The 23,112-nt window shown below is 43.5% G+C and overlaps 1 protein-coding gene across 1 annotated transcript in view; it reads right to left on the bottom strand.

The window, feature by feature from the left end:
- The window catches only part of LOC122812929 (lethal(3)malignant brain tumor-like protein 4), a 2,410,392-nt gene that overhangs the window by 1,665,239 nt on the left and 722,041 nt on the right, over nucleotides 1-23,112 (bottom strand). Inside the window, exon 8 of the mRNA XM_044084994.1 lies at nucleotides 15,291-15,395. Coding sequence (XP_043940929.1) covers nucleotides 15,291-15,395 — 105 coding nt within the window. The remainder of the gene's footprint in view (nucleotides 1-15,290; nucleotides 15,396-23,112) is intronic.

Here is a 23,112-nt window from a genome sequence, read left to right on the forward strand (position 1 = left end):
CTGAGAGCTCGGCTGAAACGCGGCTTTACAGCTACGTGGCAAACAAGATCTGGGGTAAAAGGGAGAAGGGCATTCTGGGTAGAGACTTGGCTCGCAAGTTTTTTGGCCGGCGCGAGCTTGGTAAAAAGGCCGACTTGGTTCTGAGGGTTCGGAACTGAACCCCCACCAGTGATGAATGGAAAGAAGATTAACAACATCAGATTAACGCTTTCCAGGACAGATGCTTCAAATCAGCCTGAGAAGCAGATTCAAAAGGGGGCCCCAATCAAGGACTGCAACACAGTGGTGATATCCAATAGCAGAACTGGATCTCTGAGCAGGGGGATGTAGAAGGAACAGTACCCCAGAGAAAAGCCTTAGATAGTCTAAGAGAGGCTAAAGGGATGTGATGCTCTCCAATGTAAAAAAAAATAGAAATAGCAGCTAACCGAACCTTGACAGTGGAATAACTAGCCCTTTCTTGAACAAGATTATCTAAAACGTCTGGTAATGTAGAAAGAGGATCTTAAAATGGGTCAAGATCTCTTTCTGCTGCCCAAATAGAAAATCTTTTCCATTTGCTACTTTACACATTCTTAGCTGAAGGTCTATGTGAGAAAGATAAAATGTTTATGATGGGAGTGGAAAGCCTAGACAGCTGAATTGTCATGGGACTTGGAGAAACCATGCAGTTAGTTTGAATGTCTCAGACAGGTGGGATATAAAGTTCAGATCCGGTCCCAAGCCACAAGGACAGTTTATTAGATGAGGTCAGAAGATGGGAAACCAAACTTGTCAAGTCTAATGGGGGGATACGAGGATGACCAAGACCTTCAATGCTGAGGTTTTCTGAATATGCTTTGGAATCAGAAGTAGGTAAAGGCATAAAGAAGTCCCAGGAGCCAAGGGTATGTCAAAGCATCTCCGGTATCGGAACTTTTTGCATTTGGTGTTCTGGAGAGAAGTGAAGAGATCTCAATAAAGTTGGCTCCAACGGCTGAAAATCTGCTCTGCCACTAAGGGATTTAGAGACCACTTGTGAGAGAGCAGAATGGACCTGTCCACCAGAATGCTGGACTTCCCTGGGATGTGCATTTTTACTAGAAAGCTGTGTGAAGATATCACCCACTATCATACTCTCATGGCCTCTCAACATAAGAAGTAAGACCTGGTTCCTCCCTGTTTGTTGATGTATCAAATGATAGCCATACTGTCCGTATGAATGGAAATCGCATCCAAAGGCAGACAGTCCTGAAAGGCCCGCAATGCTACGAGGACTGCGCTCATGTCCAAGATACTGATGTGAAGACTGGCCTCTATAGGAGACTATGAACCTTGGACTGTCCTTTTCAAATAATGCCCCCCCACCCTAACAGGGAGGTGTCCGTGGACACCATGGCCTTGGGGTGGGGGGTTGGGGGGGCAGAGGAAAAAAAGAGACATCCTTCTTGAAGGAGAGAGGAAGTTAACCACCAGCAAATATACTCCCTGCAAATGTTTGTGAAACTTATCAAGCAAGACATATGTTGCGCCTGAATGACCACTGCACTGACAGTGTCTACTGAAGCATTTTCATGTAAAATCTGGCTAGAGGTACTAATGTGACTGAGGTGGCCATGGAGCCCAGACGGTGGAGGACCAATCTGGCTGGGGATTTCCTGCAACTCAGAACCTGCTGGGCTTGTAGATGTAGGGATGACATTCAAACTGCAGAAGCCACACAGTAAGTGCCGTGATATCCAAAAGGGCTCTGATAAATTCCACAAATTGGGCTAGCTGTAAATGAGACTTTTGAAGATTTACTGTTAGCTCTAAGGTGTGACACAACTGGAGCAAGGAGTTCCAGGCAAGGATGAACAGATTCCTGGATGGGGCAGTTATGAGCCAGTCATCTGTATAATGAAACACCCAGAATCCCTGCAGTCATAAATAACAAATGCATGACAGTAGTAGCAGCTCAAACACCTGGGGGGGGGGGTGCAGTGTTGAGACCACAGGGAAAAGCCCTGAACTGGTAATGACTGGCTCCCAGTCAGAGGTGAAGATACTTCCTGGAGTGCCTGTCCATTTTGTTGTGGTAGTATAAATCCTAAAGATCTATCAAGCACATCCAACAGTTTTCCTTTAACAGTGGAAGCATTGGCTGAACTGTGACCATCCAGAATTTTGTCCGAACAACAAATCTGTTCTTCTCACGTAGATCCAAAATTAGTCTCAGGTCCCCATTTTTCTTTGGCACTACAAGGAATCTTGAGTAAATTCCAGATCTTATCTGGTCTGGTGAGATCTCTTGAATGACTCGATTTGTTAGAAACTTCTCTATTTCTTAGGTTGCAAATTCCCTTTATAAGGATAGAATGTCAGAAATTTTCTTTTGAGGAGAGGGAGTCGTCCGAGTTGGAATGAAGTAGCCTTTGGTAACTACTCTCTGCACCCACTTGTCTTGGGTAATAGCTGAGTGCAAAGACAACTGGCCCCTGACTGTCTCCACAGTATGACAGCTGGGCAAAATCTCAGAAGTGCTGATAGGGCTTCTTGGAGAAGGGATCTCTGAAGCCCTGATTTTGTGGACCACCTCTGCCTCTGGGGCAATGTCCATTGTTGGTTTTCCCCTCTGCCATGGGAAGCTCACTCTTCAGAAGTGTTGGACAAAAGTCTCTTGAGACTGTTAGAACCACATTCACTTTCCCACCTTCTGGGGAGTAGAAAACTTGATTCCTATAGCAGACCAACATTTGCCATCCTGTTCACTTTTGGAAACAGTTTCTTTAATTTTTGGACCAAAAACAGCTGATCCATCATAAGGGGCATTAATGAAGGGCTTCTTGTACACTGCAAAATCGTAAAGCTGCATCCAGGCATGTCTTCTGATGGCTATACCCATGCCGGACATTCTAGACACCCCTTTTGTTGCATTAGAAATAAGATACATTAAACAGAGAAAGTAAGGTAGCCATCTGACAATCAAAGTTCTTTTTCTGATCTTCAGATAAAGTCCCTGGAAGAGAAGTGGAAATTTTCTTCAGCAAATCCCTTTGAAAACATGTGAATGTGCCAGGTAGTTATGCTCTCTTACTGACAAAGTGGATGAGGCATATACAGCCACTTCCCAAATCTGTCTACAGTGTGAGATTCTTTATTCAGCAGATGGAGAGAAGAACTCTCTTCTGTGAGTTCCTTTCTGGTGGCTGCTACTGCCACCAAGAAATCCACTGCTGGGGGCTTGCTCCAGTGCAAATGGTCTTGGGAGCCACTAAGAACTTGTCTAGTGTTTGGGGATGGGTCTGTGTCAGGGTCCTTCTATGCCTGGAATCTGATAAGGTCTACCATCTCATTTATGTGTGTGTGTGGGGGGGGGGGGGCATTGATACCACCCAAGAAGTAGATGGGCCAGAAGCAAAAGCCTTTAGGAAGACCAATTTCTCAGAAGAAGGTATTTGGGATGACCAACCCCCTTTCTGTTCAGGATCTTCCCGAAACAAAATGCCCTCAAAGGGGGATCTGGGGGAACCTTCTCCCTCATCAAAATTGGTGTCACTGTTTGGGAATTCCTCAGAGGAATCCAAGTGCCTTCTCTCAAACCTGTGTTTTCTTTGAAACGTTTCAATGGGCTGCTTGGGAGAGGACTCAGAAACATACAAGGTCTCAAGCTGGGGAACAGGATTAAGGCTCTCAACAGTTGACTGCCATGACTGGACAAGAACAGCAGACTGCAGACATTGGAATCTCATGAGATAAAAAAGAAGGTTCTCCAAGCGGCACTTATCTGGATAATCGGTCAAACCAAAGGTACCAACAACCAGACCACAAACCATCCAAAGGATGCACAACCTGCAACTGAGCTAGCAGCAAGCTAGTCTGAGGAGCCACGCTCACACATCTGCCTATATACTCCAATACATACGAGCTGAGGTCATGTATTAGACATATGACCAAGGGAAGGTAAAGGTTTGGTACACCACCAGATGTCAGCAATGACAATCCATATGTCAGAAATACTGCAAAAGTAATTTCAGTCAGGGCATCTGCAGTTCACAGTCTTAAACCTCTGTGCCAACTGCAAGACTTACTGGGGATACCCTTTTCTATAAAGGGAAAAAAAAAACAACTACATCTGTTTTTAATAAACTAATGTATATCTTCACTAGTATTACTATAAAATAAAAAGTACAATTGCATAAAATCTTACCATAGTAGTAGATGCCCCTCTCTTCATTGTTGCAGTATTTTTTACATAAGGAATTCCTGCCAAGGGCAGCCCAATGTCTGGCCACTACACCACAGCCTTAAGAAAACATAGACATACATCACACATATGGTCCTCGCTCAAGGCACAGAGCATAAAGGTGATGCACAGACATACATAACTCAGAAATGAAAAGCCCCAAGATGAACAAAGATCCCGTTTAACTAGGAGGAACACGTGCATCCAGAAGGAGAAACAGAGAAATAATTCCAGGCAATGAAGACAGAAGGAATAAGGCAGAATGTGAATACTGCAACAGTGAAGAGAAGGACATCTACTGTTACGGAAAGATTTTACACAGCTGCACTATGCCCTTCCATGTCACTGCTGCATTACTCTTTACATAAGGGAGAGTACAAAAGCTCAAGAGAAAACTTGGGAGGAGGAAGGCATAGAGGAACTCTCTAGAAACCCATGCAGGATAGCTCTGGCAAAGCTAGCCCTTGCTCTGGAAACAGCATCCAATTGTAAATTCTTTGTGAAGGTATGGACAAAAGTCCACGTAAAAGCCTCAAGATGGAACTGGTCTCCAATTCTTTGGAAAAAGCACCAGACAAAGCAACAGCCCTGGTAGAATGAGCCTTAACAGAGGTAGAAAGACATTTACCATGAAATTAATAACAAAAAGAAATGGCCTTGGAGATCAAGGAAGATATGGTTTGCTTAAAATTGCCAAATCCCAGACCTGAAGAACCAGTCTACAAAGAAGGTAGGACTGTGTACACCCTTGCTTGTTGACATACCACATCACTCTGGTACTATCTGTGAACATTTTGAGAGGCCCCGGAGGAAGGAAAGAGGGAATGGAAAGTCGGAAGAGCAAAAAGAAGAGCCTCTCATCTCCTTTATGTTGATGTGATCTGACCTCTGATGAGGAGGTCAAAGTCCCTGGACCTTGAGGGAACCAAAGAAAGCTCCCCACTCCCTGTCTGAGGCATCCAAAAAAAAGTTCCAGAGAAGGGACTGAGGGATGAAAGGGAAGTCCCAGGTTGACAGAAAGCTGATGAATCCACCACTGAAGCTCAAGTTTGAGGCATGGAAGGGACAGGAACCAAAAAACGCATTGGATGACAGTGTTGATGCCACACCTGACCTTAGAAACTACTGTAGCTTTCTCACATGGAGTCTAGCGAGAGGCAGCATAGGAATGGTGGAGGTCATGAATCACAAAACCCTTAGAAAATCCCTGGCCGTGATGGAAGTTAGACGAAGAAAAGACTGAGAAAATGTGATTAGAGCGAAAGCCTTGGGTGGAAGCACAGATGACAGCATGGGGATGGTCTGGATCCTGCAAATGAAAAAAACATGTGATCCTGAAAAGGAACCAGAAATGACTTCTGAAAGTTTAAGGTAAAACCCATGCATTGTAAAATACAAACTGTAAACTGGAAGTGCTGAAGCAAGACCTTGGGGGATGAAGCCTGTATGAGCAAGTTGTCCAGATAAGGAAAAATTTGAAATCCTCTCACCTGCAAAAGGCAATGACAGCAGAAGGGCATTTGATTGAATACTCCTATGGTATTAAAGAGGCCAAAGGGCAAAGCACAGAACTGAAAAGGCAAGGAAGAAACAGAGAACCATAAAAACTTTCTGAAAGAAGGATGAATTGTGATGTGAAGATATGCATCCTCGAGGTCCAGGAATAATAAGAAATCCTGGGGAAGAATAGGGAACAGGGTGCAAAAGGATAACATCTGAAAGGAAGGGGCCTTCAGAAAAATGTTGAGCTGAGAAAGATCCAGGATGGGTCTCCAAGAAGCCTCTATCCTGGGGACCACAAACAACCTGGAATAAAACCCCTTCCCTTCCTAGGCTGGGGGCATGACTTGAATGGTGCTCTGTGCCAAAAGGCCCTGAAGCAATTCCGGAAAGAAAAGAAGTTGTTCCTGAGGACACTGAGGGATGCCCAGAAAAGGAGGAAGAGATTTCCACACCATGATGTATCTCTGACAGATGGTGGACAAACCCAAGAGTTTTGTGAGATCCTTAAGGCTCTTGCCAACCCTATAACTGCCTTTTTTAGGTGATGTTCCAAAGACCAAATTATCATCGTAACAGCTATAAATAAATGCAATCTGAGGGTCATGCTGCTCAATGCTAGAAGTCTAAATCTCAAGATGCACTCACTTGAAGCACTCCTCAAAATGGAGAACATCAACATTTGTGCTGTAACGGACACCTGGTTTAAAGCAGCAGAAAGCACCCCTGCGCTACCAGGCTATAACTCATTCCACACCTTTCGGCCCCAGAACATGGACCAAAGCTCCAAAGGCGGTGGTGTCTCCATATTCATAAAGGATATGCACACCACCAGACTAGTAGCCCAGCATAACGCATCTGAGATACTCCAGGTATAACTAACACTGGGTAAGACAGCGATTCAGGTTGTAGCCTGCTGTAAGTCCCCAACCATGTCCCAAAACTCTCACTCCACATTCCTAAGCACCCTGGAAACTATTAAGATCTAACCCAACACTCTCACACTAGGTGAATTCAACTACCCCTCCATCAGCTGGGAAAACTACTCATGCATCAATGCAATGGCCCAACGCTACCTGGAATTCATCAATTCCAATGCCCTGGACCAGCTCATTCTTACCCCCACTAGAGGAAGCAACATCCTTGACCTGGTTATTACTAACATGGGCAACCTTTGCTCTACAGCAATAGTCAATTCCTTGCTGACTAGATCAGACCACAAATTAATCACCATGGAAATCCACATCTCACCCGCATCCCCCGCAAAGGTATCCACCATGAAAAACTTCTCCAAAGCTGACTTTGGACTCCTACAAACAGAGGTGGCTAACTTCACAGCACCCATGCCAATGGAAAATAGATGCATGACTTACAAATCATACACCAATGCACTGTACGAAGATGTACATAAATGCATGGAACTAGCTATATCCAACAGAACCAAAATGCACTTCTCCAAAAAAAGGAAGCCAGTCTGGTGGTCCCCTGCCACTAATAAACTCTACAACAGAAGGAAGAAACTGTTGCAGAAAAAGGTGAAGTCCCAAGACAGCAAAAAAATTCCCTTATTAGCCTCAACAAAAAGTTGAGATCCCTCATCAAAACCTCCAAAGCCAGCTATGAAGGCATAATTGCAGCAGACACTAAAAACAACCACAAAGCCTTCTATAGTTATATCAAGAATCTCCAAGGCACTAACCAGATTTGCTCTGAGTTACTGCACAATGGTACCTCCAATACTGAGCCAACAGATATTGCCAACATACTGGCCAATAGACTCAGTGCCAACTTTACCCCCCCCCCCCCCAAAGGACCAATCTCAATACCGGAAGAATGCCAGGCACCGATCATTACTGCAGCACAGGTTACAACTGCATTGTCTAAGGCCAAGAATACAGCTTCCATGGAACTCGACAATATCCCTGGCTGTGTTCTACATGAATTACAAAGTGAACTGGCACCACATCTGTGTGCTCTGCTCACTCTTAGCTTCACCTCAGGCTTTATCCCTAGCAAATGGCGCACTGCTACAGGTCATCCTTCTCCATAAAGGAGGAGCAACTACAGACACTGGAAATTATCGCCCCATTAGCCTGACAAGTCTGATATGTAAGTTTATGGAGCGCATCATCATGGACCTAATTAACAAAGATATGGGAATCTCCAAACTCTAGATCCCATGCAATTTGGTTTTGTGAAAGGTAGATTATGCCTGCTCAACCTGGTTGACTTGTTTGAGTAAGTCAGCAGAGCGGTGGATGAAGGCAAGCAAGTTCATACAGCCTACCTTGATCTGGCCAAGGTCTTTGATACCATTCCTCACTCGGGAATTATTGATAAACTCAGCAAATTAGGCATCAACCCCTACATCGTTAGGTGGATTGCAAATTGGCTCATAGATAGAACCCACAGTGTGAAAGCAGCGGACTCCAAGTCAGACTGCCGACCAGCCATGAGTGGAGTCCCACAGGGATCAGTCCTGGGTCCTCTCCTTTTGGCATCTACTTCTAAGAAGTTCAGGCCAAGACGGAAGTACTCTGGCTGACCAAATTTGCGGACAACTGCAAGCTGGGAGCCATTATTACCTCCCCAAGTGATGCAGACATCCTACAGAAAGGCCTCACTGAGACCAATTACTGGTGTCGTAACCATGGCCTTAGGTTTAATGCCAAAAAATGAGTTATCATCCCCTTTGGGAAAAACTCAGTTCCCACTAACTACCACATTGATGAGAGACCACTGAACACTGAAGGCGTTGTAAGAGAGCTGGGGACACAGGTTGACAGCAGCCACTCTTTTGACCACCACATTGCCACTACGGTCAGAAAGTCCTTCTATGTGGCACATCTCATTACCACGGGTTTTGCATCCAGGAAGAAAGAGGTCATCATTTCTCTCTACTTGCCCCTCATTAGACCAATCATAGAGTATAATGCCCCATTTGGCATGTACCTCACCAGACACCTGCAACAGCTGGCGAGGCCACAAAAGTACCTCACAAAGAGGATCCTAGGCCTTAAACACATGCCTTAAATGGACAGACTAAAAAAACTCCAGCTATTCTCCGTCTCATATCATCTACTAAGAGGTGATCTCTGCTTGACTTACAAACCCATGTCTGACCCAGCTCTGTTAGAAATGCTACATCTAAAGAAGTCCCTCTGCACCACACACACTCCAGAGACCTCAACCTCATTACTACAATCAACAGAACATGCTGGAGGGACAGGTTCATAACCCAGAGACTGCCCATGCTCTGGAATACACTTCCCATACATGCCAAGCACAGCAGCTCACTAGCCCTCTTCAATAGAAATCTTGATGAGTGGATGGGAAATAGAAAGTTCACCCTAGGGATCACTCCAGTACCTCTACTTGATAGAGGTACTGGGAACTAATGACGGGTGGCACAATGTCAGGGCACTTCTATGGGCTAGGCTTGTAAAGGCCCCAGGGCCATTAGCCTAGTACACACCTATGAACCAACTGGGAAGGGACAGGGAAAGACGAAGGGGATAAGAGAACCTAACCCAAGAAAAGGACAAGCAAAACGTCAGACAGAACCTGGTTTGCCTTAAAAAGACTTCTGAGAAATAGGAGTCTGATTAGACTTAGCAGAAGGTACACACCTATTATCCTTCTGACCTTAAGGAGGAGGGTGAGGCTGTCTGCGTACAAAAGCAGTTCCTCTGGAACTTAGGAATAGGAACCACAAAAATATGTTTCAGATCCTGGAAGGCCTTGCCTTTATTGTGGGGGGAACTTAAGTTCAGCAGCAGCAGAATCAAAAAGGTTCTTATCAGGAGGAGCATCCAACAACTTAGCCTTAATATCATCAGGTAAGGGACGGAGACAAAGCCAGGAATAAAGTCTCAAAATAGAACCAAAGGCAGCAGTGCTAGAAGAGCCAACAAGCTGCATCATAACTACATTTAACAGAGAGGAGAGTCATTTGAGAGGTAGAACCCAGTAGAGAGAAGGCCGAGACCTTCCCTTCTGAACCAAGAAGATCAGAGAGAGCCTTGAGAAGCTTGAGAAAAGGGCTGAAACACACCTAGTCATAAAAGGCCAGTAATTAATATCCCGAAAAGCCAAAGTGGCAGCAGTATACACCTTTACACCTAAATGTTCCATAGCTCTACTGTCCTTGTCTGAAGGAAGAAGTTAAGTAGAAGGCAGAAATTTAGAAGGTTTGCCAGATGAGACAGACATTACAGCTGGATCAGCAGAAGGACATCTGCAGAAAAACTTACAATCATCAGGTACCTTGTAAAATTTATCAGGTACCTTGTAAAATCTATTAGGTTTCTTAGGGTCTGGGGGTCAGGAATTAGGGGCCACAGCGGGTGCTGAAAATGCACCTAGAAGGGCAACATGACTGGAAGTACAGCAGAGGGCTTATGAGATTCCATCTGGAGGTGTTCATAATACCTTTTTTGAATATCAGAAACCTGAGCGCAGTCCCATTTGAAAAATTCCATCATGCGAGAGAGAGAGTCGCCAAAGAAGAGATCTTCCAAGGAAGAGTTTGGACTAAACAGAATCTTTCGCCTCAGATCATTAATCCAAAAGAGAAGGGATTTGAGAGGAATATACCAATGACTCTTCCTCAGAATCCAAATCCTCTTCAGAGGATTCCTGCTCTCTGGGCCTCTTAAGAGGAGTAGATGGCTAAGGAGGTGCAGACACAGAAACTCCTTAGGGAGGCTTTAAGGCATTAAACAACTCCTGAGTAAAATTCTGCCATTCACACTGGGGATCTTTAATAGCAGGAGAAACATGCTTGGTTTTCCGTTTTTCTTTTGAGGGTCATCTGCCCTAAAAACCCTAGGAGGTTTGGACCCTTACTTACATTCAACCAATGTAGTAGGAATCTCCTCCCAAACTAAGATTTGTGGTACCCCCCAGTCCTTCAGAAATAATCAGCAAAAGTTCCCCCTCAACATTCGGAGGGGATGTTTGTAGAGTCTCCACAGACGTGTGAGAAGTCAGATGCATGCCAGCCTCCAACAAGGTCGTGACAGAGGAATCCGAAGTAACAACAGGGTAATCCTCTGGGCTTTCACCAGCCTCAACAGAGACGTCGGGGGAGATGGGACAGCAGATCACTCAGACCCGAGATTCTGGTCTTTTACTTGGCAAATGGATGACCTTCAGGACGGGAAGATTCCATCATAGCACCTTGCATCAACAATTTAAGACATTGGTTCTCCAAGTAAATCAACAAGGAGGAGAGACCACTATATTGGGTCTTGGGGACAAACACCTGACAGACAGAACACTGTATATGGTCGTGAGATGCACCCAAACAAAAGATACTGCTTATGATGATCTTTATGAGGAATCTGCCTCCCATACTGACATTTTCCATTTCTGGATGACATGTAAACTCACAAAAATAAAAGTGAAAAAAGATACGAATGAACCCCAATGGCGGCAATTATCTGAAACATGCCTCTGTAACCAGCACAGAAGAATGAGAGCTCAGACCAACGATCAGTTATGGCTTCAGACTGGTGCCAAAGATGTTCTGAGTTATGTACATCTCTAGGTCACTTTTATACCCCATGCCTTGAGCAGGAAGTATACATGTGACATACAATGTCTATATTTTCCTAAGGCTTCTGTATACTGGACAGACAATGGGCTGCCCTTATGTAAAGAATACTGCAAAAATGATATGGAAGGACATCTTCAACTACTAGTGTCTCACACTTCCAAAGTCAATATTTCCCTTGATTCACAGACACAAACATGTCCGTTATACTGTCTAATGCACAACATTTAACTTTGCAAGCAGTCCTAACTTTCAATGTATTTTTCATTATTTTTCTTCAGCCATATACAACTACGTTACCTTTTTTCCCTTTGCATCTAATAAATCAATCAATGAACTAATGAGTCCTACTTAACTTGTATTTTCCTTAAAGAATTTGAGAATTACTAACAACACATTATTAAATTCATGCAGGAAAAATCTGAACATGTAAACCACCTTTAGAATGCTATACTATCTAGTTCCCTGTAATTTCAGGGAGATGACTTTCATGTGAAAATGTACAAGAGCTTTTGGCACCTTGCCTGCTTCCTTAACTTTAGGATCTGCTATAGCTACTGGCTCCTGAATAAAAATAGACGAAAATGCTGCAGAGACGCCTCCGCTGTATCTCTCTTTCAGTATTCACTGCAAGTTTAATAGTGGTGGACACCAGCATCTGGCTAAGAAAGACACATAAGTTTCCATACCACTGCTGGCCTTCAAATGGGTTTCTCAACAATTGAGGGCACTATGAAAGCAGATGTTACAGCCAGGGTCTTACAAGGCATCCATAAAACCAGCATGGTTAGGCCTCTGCAAGACTGATGGTGTTCTCCAAAGCTTACTGTACTCTGCCTACTTCCTTAAGTACTGGTCTATTGGGATTCTCTGTTTTTCTTTAGCTTTCTTTGAATCACTGGGAGAGGGTGTTCCATACATGAAAATGAAATGCCTGGGGTCCTATGGTTGAGAAAAAGGCATTTTTCCTAAAATACAAACATTAGGCTACCAGCTCAAAAATATAGCAAGTGAAGAAGGTGAAAACCATTCAGTGGGATCTGTCAGGAACTAATATACATTGCAATATTTTCTGTGGAAAATAAACATAGGTTCATATGATGATACTAGGCTATTGGCCCAGAGGCCCTTATAAGCTTAGACAAGAATTTTGCCCATGTTCCCTCAAAGTCAGCACCTGTTTCCCCTGTCCAGCAGGGAAACAGGTGGGATCCCAGGGGTGTATTTCCTGTTTCCCATCCAGTCATCCAGGTTCCTCTTAAAGAGGGCTAGAGAGGTACTCTGCTTGATATGGAGAGGGAGTCTATTCCACAAATGGGGGAGTCTTTGGGACACAAATCTATCCTGCCAACAAGTTCTATTAATGTCACAGACCAGGCTAAGCCCTTGCAAGTGGTTGCTCAAGTGGAGCTTGTCTTACTGAAATGCAGTAACTCGATCAAGGCTGCATCTGAGATGGCCTTGTATGCCAGATACAGGTCACCTCTGAGCAGTCTGTATGAGATTGAGTAGAGGGACAGTGCTTTTAGCCTAGCTGTATAGGATAGGTGTTTCAGACCCTGGATTTTCCTGGAGCGGAACCTCTGCGGTCTCTCCAAATGCTGCATGTGCTTGGCAAGGTACATGCTGAAGGGGGTACTGTGCTCAATAATGGGTCTGATAAGGGAGGAGTACAAGGATGCTATGACTTCCTTGTTCCTGAATGAAATACCCTTGCTTATGAGGTGGGCCAAGTAGAAAGCCTTCCGTACAATGGAGGCAATGTGGTGGTTAAAAGTGAGATTGCCATCTACCTGGGTGACCAAGTGCCTCACGACTGACGGCATGCTTAGTACATTGTTATTAATGTAATAATTAGTGGAGATGCTATTTTCCTCAAAGGGGATAATGATGCATTTCTTGGCATTCAGTTTAAGGCCATGCTTCTGGCACCAGTCATCAGTTTGGGTAAGGCCCTCTTGGAGGATGTTACTCAAACAGCTCATACTAAATAAGTATTTCCAAAAAGAGTGTTCCTCGCTCTACAAGATGAACAGATGACACCATAGGGAAGTCGCAAAAAAAAAAAAAAAAAAACTAAAGACAACATGAGCTGTTCTTCCTTCTCAATATAACAACCTATGGAAATCCTCAGCATGGAGGAGAAAACAGCCAATTCCACAGATATCAAAACTCTAAGACAGATCAGATAACACCTTCTACCTAGGAGCTAATAGACTAATTTCTAACTGATTCCACTGTGATGAATACCTGGGCTTTCAGTTATTTCGTGTAACAAAAGTGCTGGGATACATGTCATGAGGCCTATGCTTCCCAACGGTGCAACCAAGAAAGTCTAAGGATGACCATCGGAGGTGCCTGGAAATTAGCACTTGGTCACAAGTCTTGCAGCTATTAAATGGATTTTGCTTATATGCCTCTAAGGGAGTTAAGTCACGCAAGGATACTTTTATCACAAGACTGGGGAGTGAATAAAGCACCTCAATGGGTCCAAAGTCTGCAATCTTCTGTGGGACTTGTAGGGTCACCAAGGCATTACAGTCTCTGTCCACTAACCTACCTATATGGGTATGACGTTTTTAGCTTCCCCATATTCATTTTTTTTTTCCAGCAATACGTTAGGATTATGATGTACAGAGGAGAGTTCTATTTTTATAAGGAGCAAGTCCCTTCCTTTATTTTTTTCTGACCTTCTCTCTCTTTTTTTTTTTTTTTTTTTTTGCAGTTTGCCAACTTTGTTGGAACAAGTATTGGGGTCAGACATTTCTGGCTTTAAACCCCTGATGCACCCCAATGAGCAATTCATCCAGGAGTCACTGCAGTTTGGACACATCCTAAAAGCACTCCTCACTAAGCTGGTAATCTTTTTTGAGAGAGGAAATCCTTGTGGCTACTTGGCAATAAATCAACTTGTGAATGGGGAGAACAACAAAGGAGAAATAGAAGAAAGGAGTACATCACCATTGGGGGTCACTCGATAAAACTCAATGGCTTTGCAATCCTGACTCTTTAGACATGCTGGGTAACAAGGTTGAGGTGGGCATACAGTGATGCTCCAACAGCCACTTCCACAACTGAGTTGATATACTCATCATGACCATTGCAAGCCTCAGTAAATCAATGACTGCTACTCATTCTGGTTCCTGGTCTGTACCTGCAGCTGACAATCAGCAAGCCATCAACGTGTCCCTCACATCCTTGATAGAGGAGATCAAATATTAACATTGAGTCCCATCCCACCCTGCGCACACTCCTCCACTGCAGAAACTGCTTTTCAAACATGGGTCAAACTTACAGCTTCTTTCCTCTATGCCACAGAGCCAGATGGGAGCACCTTATGATTTTGGGCTGAAGCAGAAGAGTTTTCTTACTAAAAGGAAACATGCTCACAGGAGAAATTATGGGCATCTCCTCTCAAGCAAAACAAACACTGTAAAGCTGTACTGTTTTGACAGAATTTTTCTTTCACATACACACCTACTTCTAAGACTTTCTGAAGACATCCTGGATCTCAGAATTACCAACAAACAAGCAATCTAAAATTTAAAACTAAGCAAATTGTCAATAATAGTAATGTCAAATAACATGAAAATTATTCTCATCATGCTGATACTTGCCACATCTGGAAGGGACTGAGACAAACTTTTGAACCATCGCTTGTTATGGCAAAAAAAAAAATACGGAACTTAAGTTGCTCCCATGTTCAGGCATACCTCAGGCGAACAATGTGAGAGTCATTCAACAATGCCAGGGGACTGTCTGAAGAGCCCTAGAACTCAAATTGGAAGGCAGATGTCTGCCCAGGTTTACTTTCCAAGGATAAGGATACTGGTGTTGCAGAGATCTCTATAAATAGCCCACTTAGAGCACAATATTTAAAGAGAACAGCTACATGAACATATCACTGTGGTTCTTCCCAGGAAGTTGTCTCCTTCCAGTTTGTAAAAAAAATCACCACATGCCAAGGCAACAGTGTGATTAATCTATGTAGTGACTTATGCTTCAGAAGAAAGAGAAAAAGGCACTTACCTCTGCAACACTCAGAACGCTAAATATTGATGGATGCTCTGGATCTACACCCTCCAGTCTCATTCCAACTTTAAATCCATTTCTGCTTTGAGGAAATGACTGGAACTAAAATGACACAACGGTTTTATTTTGCATTTAAGAAATGTATATAAACAACAACATAATTTGATAAGCACATTGACAGCTGGATTCATAATTCATATGCTATATTTCAAAAAATGACACTTCACTGATTTCCACTGCATTTTGAGGCATTGTCTGCCTGCCAAGGTAAATACAAATTGTTACTGGAATGCAGTTCCATTACTTTTTCTTTTCACCTGTTCCATTGAAACAGTGCAGTTGTGTACACTTACCATAAATGTAGATGTTCGAGTGTATTCACTGTTGCAGTCATTACATTTGGGTAATCTGCTGGAAGGTTGCCCTCAATCGGCCTGAATAACAAAGTCTTGGGTCCTGTGTCAGTTGCGGTCTCTTTTTCCAAGACGTCAGGTCGTCAGGGGTATAAAACATGCAGCCGATGCCATTTTAATCAGTATTTCTTGCCCCAGATGTCAAGTGCCCCCCAAATGGGGAGCAATATATATATATATATATATATATATATATATATATATATATATATACATATATATATATATATATATATATATATATATATATATATATATATATAAATGCATGTAATTTAGAACACAAAAAATATACCTCCAACTAAAAGCAAATACACCAAAAAGGCTTTTGAGCATAGTAAAAGAAAGAAGAGGTACAATGAGAGAGAAATAGGGGGCTGGTGGGTGGGTAACCAGGACTGCAACAGTGAATACACTTGAACATCTACATTTATGGAAAGTGTACACAACTGTACTATGTTCTTCATGTTTCACTGTTGCAGTCATTACATTTGGGTAGAATCCCAAAGCTATGGTTGGGAGGATGGAATTATACAGCATTAAGAGCAGCTATAAGGCCCTGCAGGACAGCAATGGCAAAACCTGCTCTGGATTTAGAAAAGAGAGGTAAATGGTAATGTTTGGTGAACGTATGAACTGAGCTCCAAGTAGCAGCTTCTAGAATGTTTCTGGTAGGAACCCCTCTGAGAAAAACTGCAGAAGTAGATGCAGCCCTGTTGGAATGGGATCTGATCCCCTTGGTGACAGGTTTACCATGGTACATGTAGCAGAAAAGAATACAATGGCTTATCCATTTTAAAATAGTCTGCTTTGAAATAGCCTTTCCCTCTGCCCCTGCAAGCAAATGCCACCAGTAATTGCTCAGATTTTCTTAGAGATTCTGTCCTGTTTAAGTAGAATCTTAGCTGTCTGTGTACATCCAGTGAATGCAGAATCCGCTCCCCCTTGTTCTGCGGATTTGGGAAAAAAGTTGGCAGATGAATGGTCTGGTTAAGAGCCACACTGGATACCACCTTAGGCATAAAGGATGGATTGGTCCAGAGGGCCACGCTGTCCGGATAAAAGATAATGAAAGGCTCCACTGCCATGAGAGCCTGTAGTTCTGAAATCCTTCTAGCTGAAGTGACTACTAAAAGAAAAGCTGTCTTCCAAGAGATAAATTGTATGTCTGCAGTAGCAGCTGGTTCAAAAGGAGGTAGGGGTGAATTTTTCCAGCACAGAATTAAGGTCCCATGCAGGAGTTGGTGCTCTCCTGGGAGGTCTCAAATTTTTGGCCCCTCTGAGGTACTGCTTTAGCAGGGGATGAGAAAAGAGAGAAGGCTCTGTGTTGTAATGAGCCAAAATGGCAGAGGCATGGATTTTTATAGAAGAAAAAGATAGGCTCTTATGAAGCATCTCAGTTAAATATTGCAGAATCTGCGGAATATTGGGCATTGCTGTGTTTATTCCTTATGCTTGGTTCCAGGCACAGAATCTTTTCCATTTATCAGTATAAGATTTTCTAGTACTATGCCTTCTAGCCTCCAAAATGACATCCATCACAGGTTTACTGAGAGATGTGACTGGTGAAATTAGCTGATTAGCCATGCTGCAAGATTCAGAGTTTGGAGCGGAGTGTGCAGAATTTGATAGTTCTGCTGAGACAGTGTCTGAGGCAGGTACCACGGAGGAAGGTGCGACATATTGCGTAGGCGCGGGTACCAGTGTTGGCGAGGCCAGTCTGGAGCAATCAGAATCATTTTCGGTTTTTCCTGTCTGACTTTTAATAAAACCTTGGAGAGCAGAGGCAGAGGGGGAAAGGCATAGACTGGTTTTTCCAGCTGAAGGATAGAGCATCCACTTTCCAAGCTTTTTTGTGATGAATTCTTGTGCAGAATTTGCCCAACTGGTCGTTTTGGGGAGAGGCAAAAAGATCTATGTCTGGGCTCCCCCCATCTTTGTGCCAACATGCTAAAGATTTGTGGATCCAGTTTCCATTTGTGCGGGTCCATAAGATTTCTGCTTAGTTCGTCTACCAGAGTATTTTGCTTTCCTGGCAGGAATCGAGTTTGTAGATGTATTTGGTAAGTCAAGGCTGTGTTCCACAAGGCCATGGCTAGTCTGCAGAGGGGGTAGGAGTGGGTATCTCCTTGCTTGTTTATGTACCACATAATTGTGGTGTTGTCCGTCTTTATCAGTAGTTGTCCTGGATGAAGAAAGTCCTTGAAGGCTATCAGAGCATTCTGTACAGCTAGCATTTCTTTCTGGTTGATATGTAGGTGCATTTGATTTGGGCTCCATTCGCCCTCAATGCATCTCCTTGCCAGATGCCCCCCCCCCCCCAAGCATAATCTGATGCGTCTGTAGTCAGGAGTTGGGTGGCAGGGGGTGGAATGAATGACAGTCCCTTGTTTTGGTAACAGGCCTCTGCCCACCATAGGAACTCCTGTTGCAGACAAGGAATGATAGGAATCATTGTTTCCAGGCTGTGACAATGTTGACTCCATAAGCTTTTTAGATACCAGTGAAGTTTCCTCATATGTAGTCTTGCATATGGAATTAGTAGAATGCAGGAAGCCATGAACCCCAAGCAGGCGTGGCCTAAGGTCAACTGGTGCTCTAGGCAAAAGGGTTCCACAGCGCCCCACCACCACACCACTCAATGACCCCATCCTGGTCTACTTATAGCAAATAAATACTGGAAAAGCGCCCCTGCTACAGCGGCACCCAAGGCAGCCGTCTAGTTTCCCTATGCCTAAGGCCAGCTATGACCCCAAGGCCTGCAGAATTTGTCTTGCAGACAGCTGGGTTTTTGTGGCCACTTGTTTGAAGTACGTCATCAATTGAATTTGTTTGTCTGGCATGAGGTAAGCCATCTGGGCAGTTGTATTCAAGCTTGCACCCAGGAATGTAATTATTTGAGAGGGTACCAGTTGTGATTTCTTTTCATTTATGGTGTATCCTAGGCATGTTAGAAGCCTTTTTACAAACGCCAGATGTTGTAGAAGAGTGTCCTTGTTTTCTTCCTGAATTAGACAATCATCCAGATAAGGATAAATCTGAATGCTTCTTTGTCTGCAGAATGCAATTACTGGTGCCAGGCACTTTGTAAAGACCCTGGGCGCAGTAGATAAGCCAAAGAGCAGTGCATAGAACTGGTAATGCAATTAGCCTGCTTTGAAGCGGAGGTATCTTCTATAAGATTCCCTGATTGGGATATGCAGGTAAGCCTCTTTTTAGCCTAGAGTTACCAACCAGGCATCCTTGCCCAGTATAGGCAGTAACTGTCATAAGAGTCAGCATCTTGAATTTGGAATGTCCAGGAAAGTATTTAGAATGGATAAGTCCAGAATTGGGTGCCATGATTTGTCTTTTCTGGGTACCAGGAAAAGTCTTGAATAAAAACCTTGTCCTTTTTCCTTTTCTGGTACTGGCTGAATAGCCCCCATATCCATGAGGGACATAACTTGTTTCTGGGCCTCTGCCCACTGATTTGGAGGCAGATCTGGCCATCAGTTTGGAATTGGCAATGTGTGGAAATGAAATCTGCATCCCTGGGATACTATATTTAAGACCCACTTGTCCTGGATAATTAGATGCCAATTTTGAGCATGAAGTGTTAGTTTTCCCCCAAAAGAGGCTGCCAAAATATAAGTGCTTAGAAATGGCAGAGGAAAGTCATTCAGACTGTTTACCATAGGATGGGGGGCCTTGCTACTTCCAGATTTGGAGGTGGAGGCACCCCATTGTTTTGTTCTGTGAGTTCCTTGTGACTAAAACCTGGAGCCTTTGGAGTGTCTGGGTTTGACCTGAGCGGCTCTGTTGGGTACTGGAAAGGACCAATTCTTAGTAGGCCAGTGCCTACTGAACCTGGGTGGCTGCACTTGTAGGAAATCTTTTACAGTTTTCATAGATTTAGCTTTGTCTTCCATCTTTTTCAAAACTTCTGCCTTATTACCAAATAGACTGCCCTGTTGTAAAGGAGCATCCAACAATTTTGCTTTAACATGATCAGGCAGATTTTGCTCCTTGAGCCAAGCATGCCTTCTTATACAGATCCAGTTACGGTGGCCCTGCAAGAGGCCTCCAAGGAATCCAAACCACATTGCAAAGTATGCTTTCCAACTTGTTCAGCTGAATGCAATAAATCGTGTAACTCTATTTTCCACACAGTCAGAAATTATTTATTTATTTGCAGTTTGTTTACCAGGGTGGTCCATTGGGCCTTGAGGAGCCCATTTTCAATGGAGTCCTGGGGAGAAAAGCTCCAAAGATACAACTAGTTATAATAACAGTATTACAAAAAAAAAAATACAACTAGTTCAACATCATTTTCTGTTTCAGTAAGCCCACAACATGCTGCTGATATTTAAACATATGAAATTGACAGTTTAAAGCCCTGACTGCCAGGGTTGCAGACGTGTAGACCTTCTCTATCAGAAGGGGAAGGATTTTTAGCAGTAGAAGCCTCAACACCCTTGGGATCCTGAGAAATTGTTTCAGGGTCAGCAGTAGGGTTTTTAAAAAGAAACTTGTGGGAGTCAGGAACCCTGTAATATCTGTCTGGCTTAATAGGAGCCGGAGGCAGGGAATCAGGAGCCATGCTGGATTCTGAAAAAACATCATCAACAATGTCTAAAACAGAAGGTATAGCCAAAGGCCTATGCTGAGGAAGAAGAAGGAAATTCCTAAGCCTCTTTTTGGATTCTAAAAAATCCTGACTCTCCCAATGAAAAATTTCCCTTAAGGTATGCAAAGTTTCTCCAAAAGAAAAATCCTCAGGAAGAGAAGCAGAGTCCTCATATGGTGGAATAGAAAATTCCTGATCAGAAGAGGAATCAGAAGAAATGGAAACCTGATCTGAAGATTTATAATCCATGCCTTGCCTAGGCCTCTTAGCAGGAGGGGGTTGGGATCCCCTGATCAAAGTAATTAAATCTTCAGCCATTTTGATCATTTGTTTTTTAGGCATGGGGGCCTGAACACGTGGCCCATGCGTCTTTTTTTTTAGACACAGAAGTTGGTTTTGGCCTTATTTTTGATGATGGCGTCTATTTAATATACGAAGCTGGTGCCTGCTCAGTGGCACCGGACTCATCTAAGGGAGAGACATCCGCGAGTTCAATACTTGAAGCGTCTCGTGGCATACCGGACTCCAAATGGGTCTCGGTAGAGGCCTGCGAACCAAAAGTACCGGGCATCAGGGGCTGCAAAAGCACCTGAGTACCAGCGAACTGGCGACTGGCTTAGGAGAAGCTTCGTCGTCGGTTTTGGAACTCAATGGTCTGTCTCTGTCTTTTTCTTTGCGTTTTTTGTGAATTCCAGTAGTTGGATTGCTAACTGACAACATTTCTGGATAGTTAAGTCTTGAGCCAAAATATTTAGAAGCAAAAATATACAGACGGTTAATAGTGCGTTGGTTAATTTTATCACAAAACTGACAGCAAGGCACGTTGTGGTCAGGGCCTAGGCAAGGAATACATTACAAATGAAAATCCTTATGCGGTATTTGCTTCCCACAAGTAATACAATTATTAATTTTTACTGACATCGGTAAGGAGCAAGAAAAAGTTTCCCCAACTCGGGACTTACTGTTAGGTTGAAGACTTCAGTTTTGTTTTGAAACTCGAAAACAAAAATTTCAGGAGTCGGCCGACCGGCACTTGCGAACTGTTTCTGCTTCAGGCACCGCGCGGCAAGAAAGACGGATTAAAATGGCATCGGCTGCATGTTTTATACCCCTGACGACCTGACATCATGGAAGAAGAGACAGTAACCGACGCAGGACCCAAGACTTTGTTATTCTGGCCGACTGAGTGCAACCTACCAGCAGATTACCCAAATGTAATGACTGCAACAGTGAAACACGAAAAACATCATTATTTTACTCTGTAAAACAATCTGAAAATTCTGTTATGAAAGTGTTCACTCTGCCTGCTGCCACATTCATTCTGACAGTACAACAGCATTTTTAAGTCTTGCCTATTTTGAATATATTTGCACATTACTTCCAAATATTATCCTAGAGATAAAACAGCCTAAATGATGCCTGTTGTAAGGATTCAGAAACTGCTGAAAAAGTAATTCACAAATGTAAACTACTTAAGCAATACTTACATTATATCATCTTCCAGATCTAAAGTAACTAAAATAAGTATCTCTCCTTTCTTTTCTCTTACCCCATAAGGTCATTAACCTAGTATACCATATGTGTCCTTCAAACACAAAAGGCATGAAGTACAGTACAGATATTTGAATGATCACTACTGCAGTAGTCTTAGCTATGCGGGTTATATTCTGCCAATGATATAACAGCCAGCCAGCTTCCAAATCTTCCAAGACACCTTCCATAGGTTCATAGGTTTGTACTAAGCTATTGGCCCCAGGACCTATACAAGCCTAGCCATAACAATTCCCTGGCTATTTCTTCCCACAGTATTTACTTCCTTGGACCCCTCTTCATCATACTGATCACTGCTATACAGGTAGATTGCCTTAGCCAGCTACATTTAAAAAGTGGAAGAGGAACAGTCCAATAGCCGCTACAAAATGGCCCTAGCAAAGCTTGATCTGGACCTAGAGAAGGAATCAAGCTTGCAGTGCTTTGTAAAAGTATGCACACAGGACCAAGTACCAACTTCTAGAATACTTCTAGAAGCCAACCGTTTCCAAAAAGCCATAGATGAATCTAAGGCCTTGGTAGTGGGCCTTGACTGTATATAGGTTCATAGGTTGGTAGTAGGCTATCGGGCCTATACAAGCCTAGCCATAACAATTCCCTGGATATTTCTTCCCACAATATTTACTTCCCTTGACCCCTGTCTAGCAGGGCGACTGACATGATCCCTGGATTGAATTTCCAATCTCCCATCCAATCGTCAAGGTTCCTTTTGCAGAGGGCCAAGGAGGTGCTCTGCTTGACATGTATGGGCAGTCTATTCCAGAGTATGGGGAGTCTCTGGGTCAGGAACCTATACCTCCAGCATGTTTTGTTCATTGTGATGACAAGGTTTAGATCCCTGCAGCGTGTGGCTCTGAGGGATTGGGATTTCTTTATGTGGAGCATGTCCAACAGCTCAGGGTTTGACATGGCCTTGTATGTTAAGCAGAGATCACCTCTGAGTAGAGGATATGCCACAGAGTATAGCTGGAGTTTTTTTTAGACGGTGAGCATAGGGCATCTGCTTTAGGCCTGTGATTCTTTTAGTGAGGTATTTCTGTGGCCTTTCCAGCTGTTGCAGATGTCTTGTGAGGTACATACCAAACGAGGCGTTGTACTCTATAATGGGTCTAATGAGGGATGAGTACAGTGGGACAATGACCTCCGGTTTTCTGGATGAAAAGCCCTTAGTGATGAGGTGTGCCACATAGAAGGATTTCCTGACTGTTGTGGCGATGTGGTTATCGAAGGTGAGACCACTGTCCAC

This window comes from Protopterus annectens, chromosome 1.part1 (assembly GCF_019279795.1).
Source record: "Protopterus annectens isolate FY-2018-M chromosome 1.part1, PAN1.0, whole genome shotgun sequence".
Taxonomy (NCBI): domain Eukaryota; kingdom Metazoa; phylum Chordata; order Ceratodontiformes; family Protopteridae; genus Protopterus; species Protopterus annectens.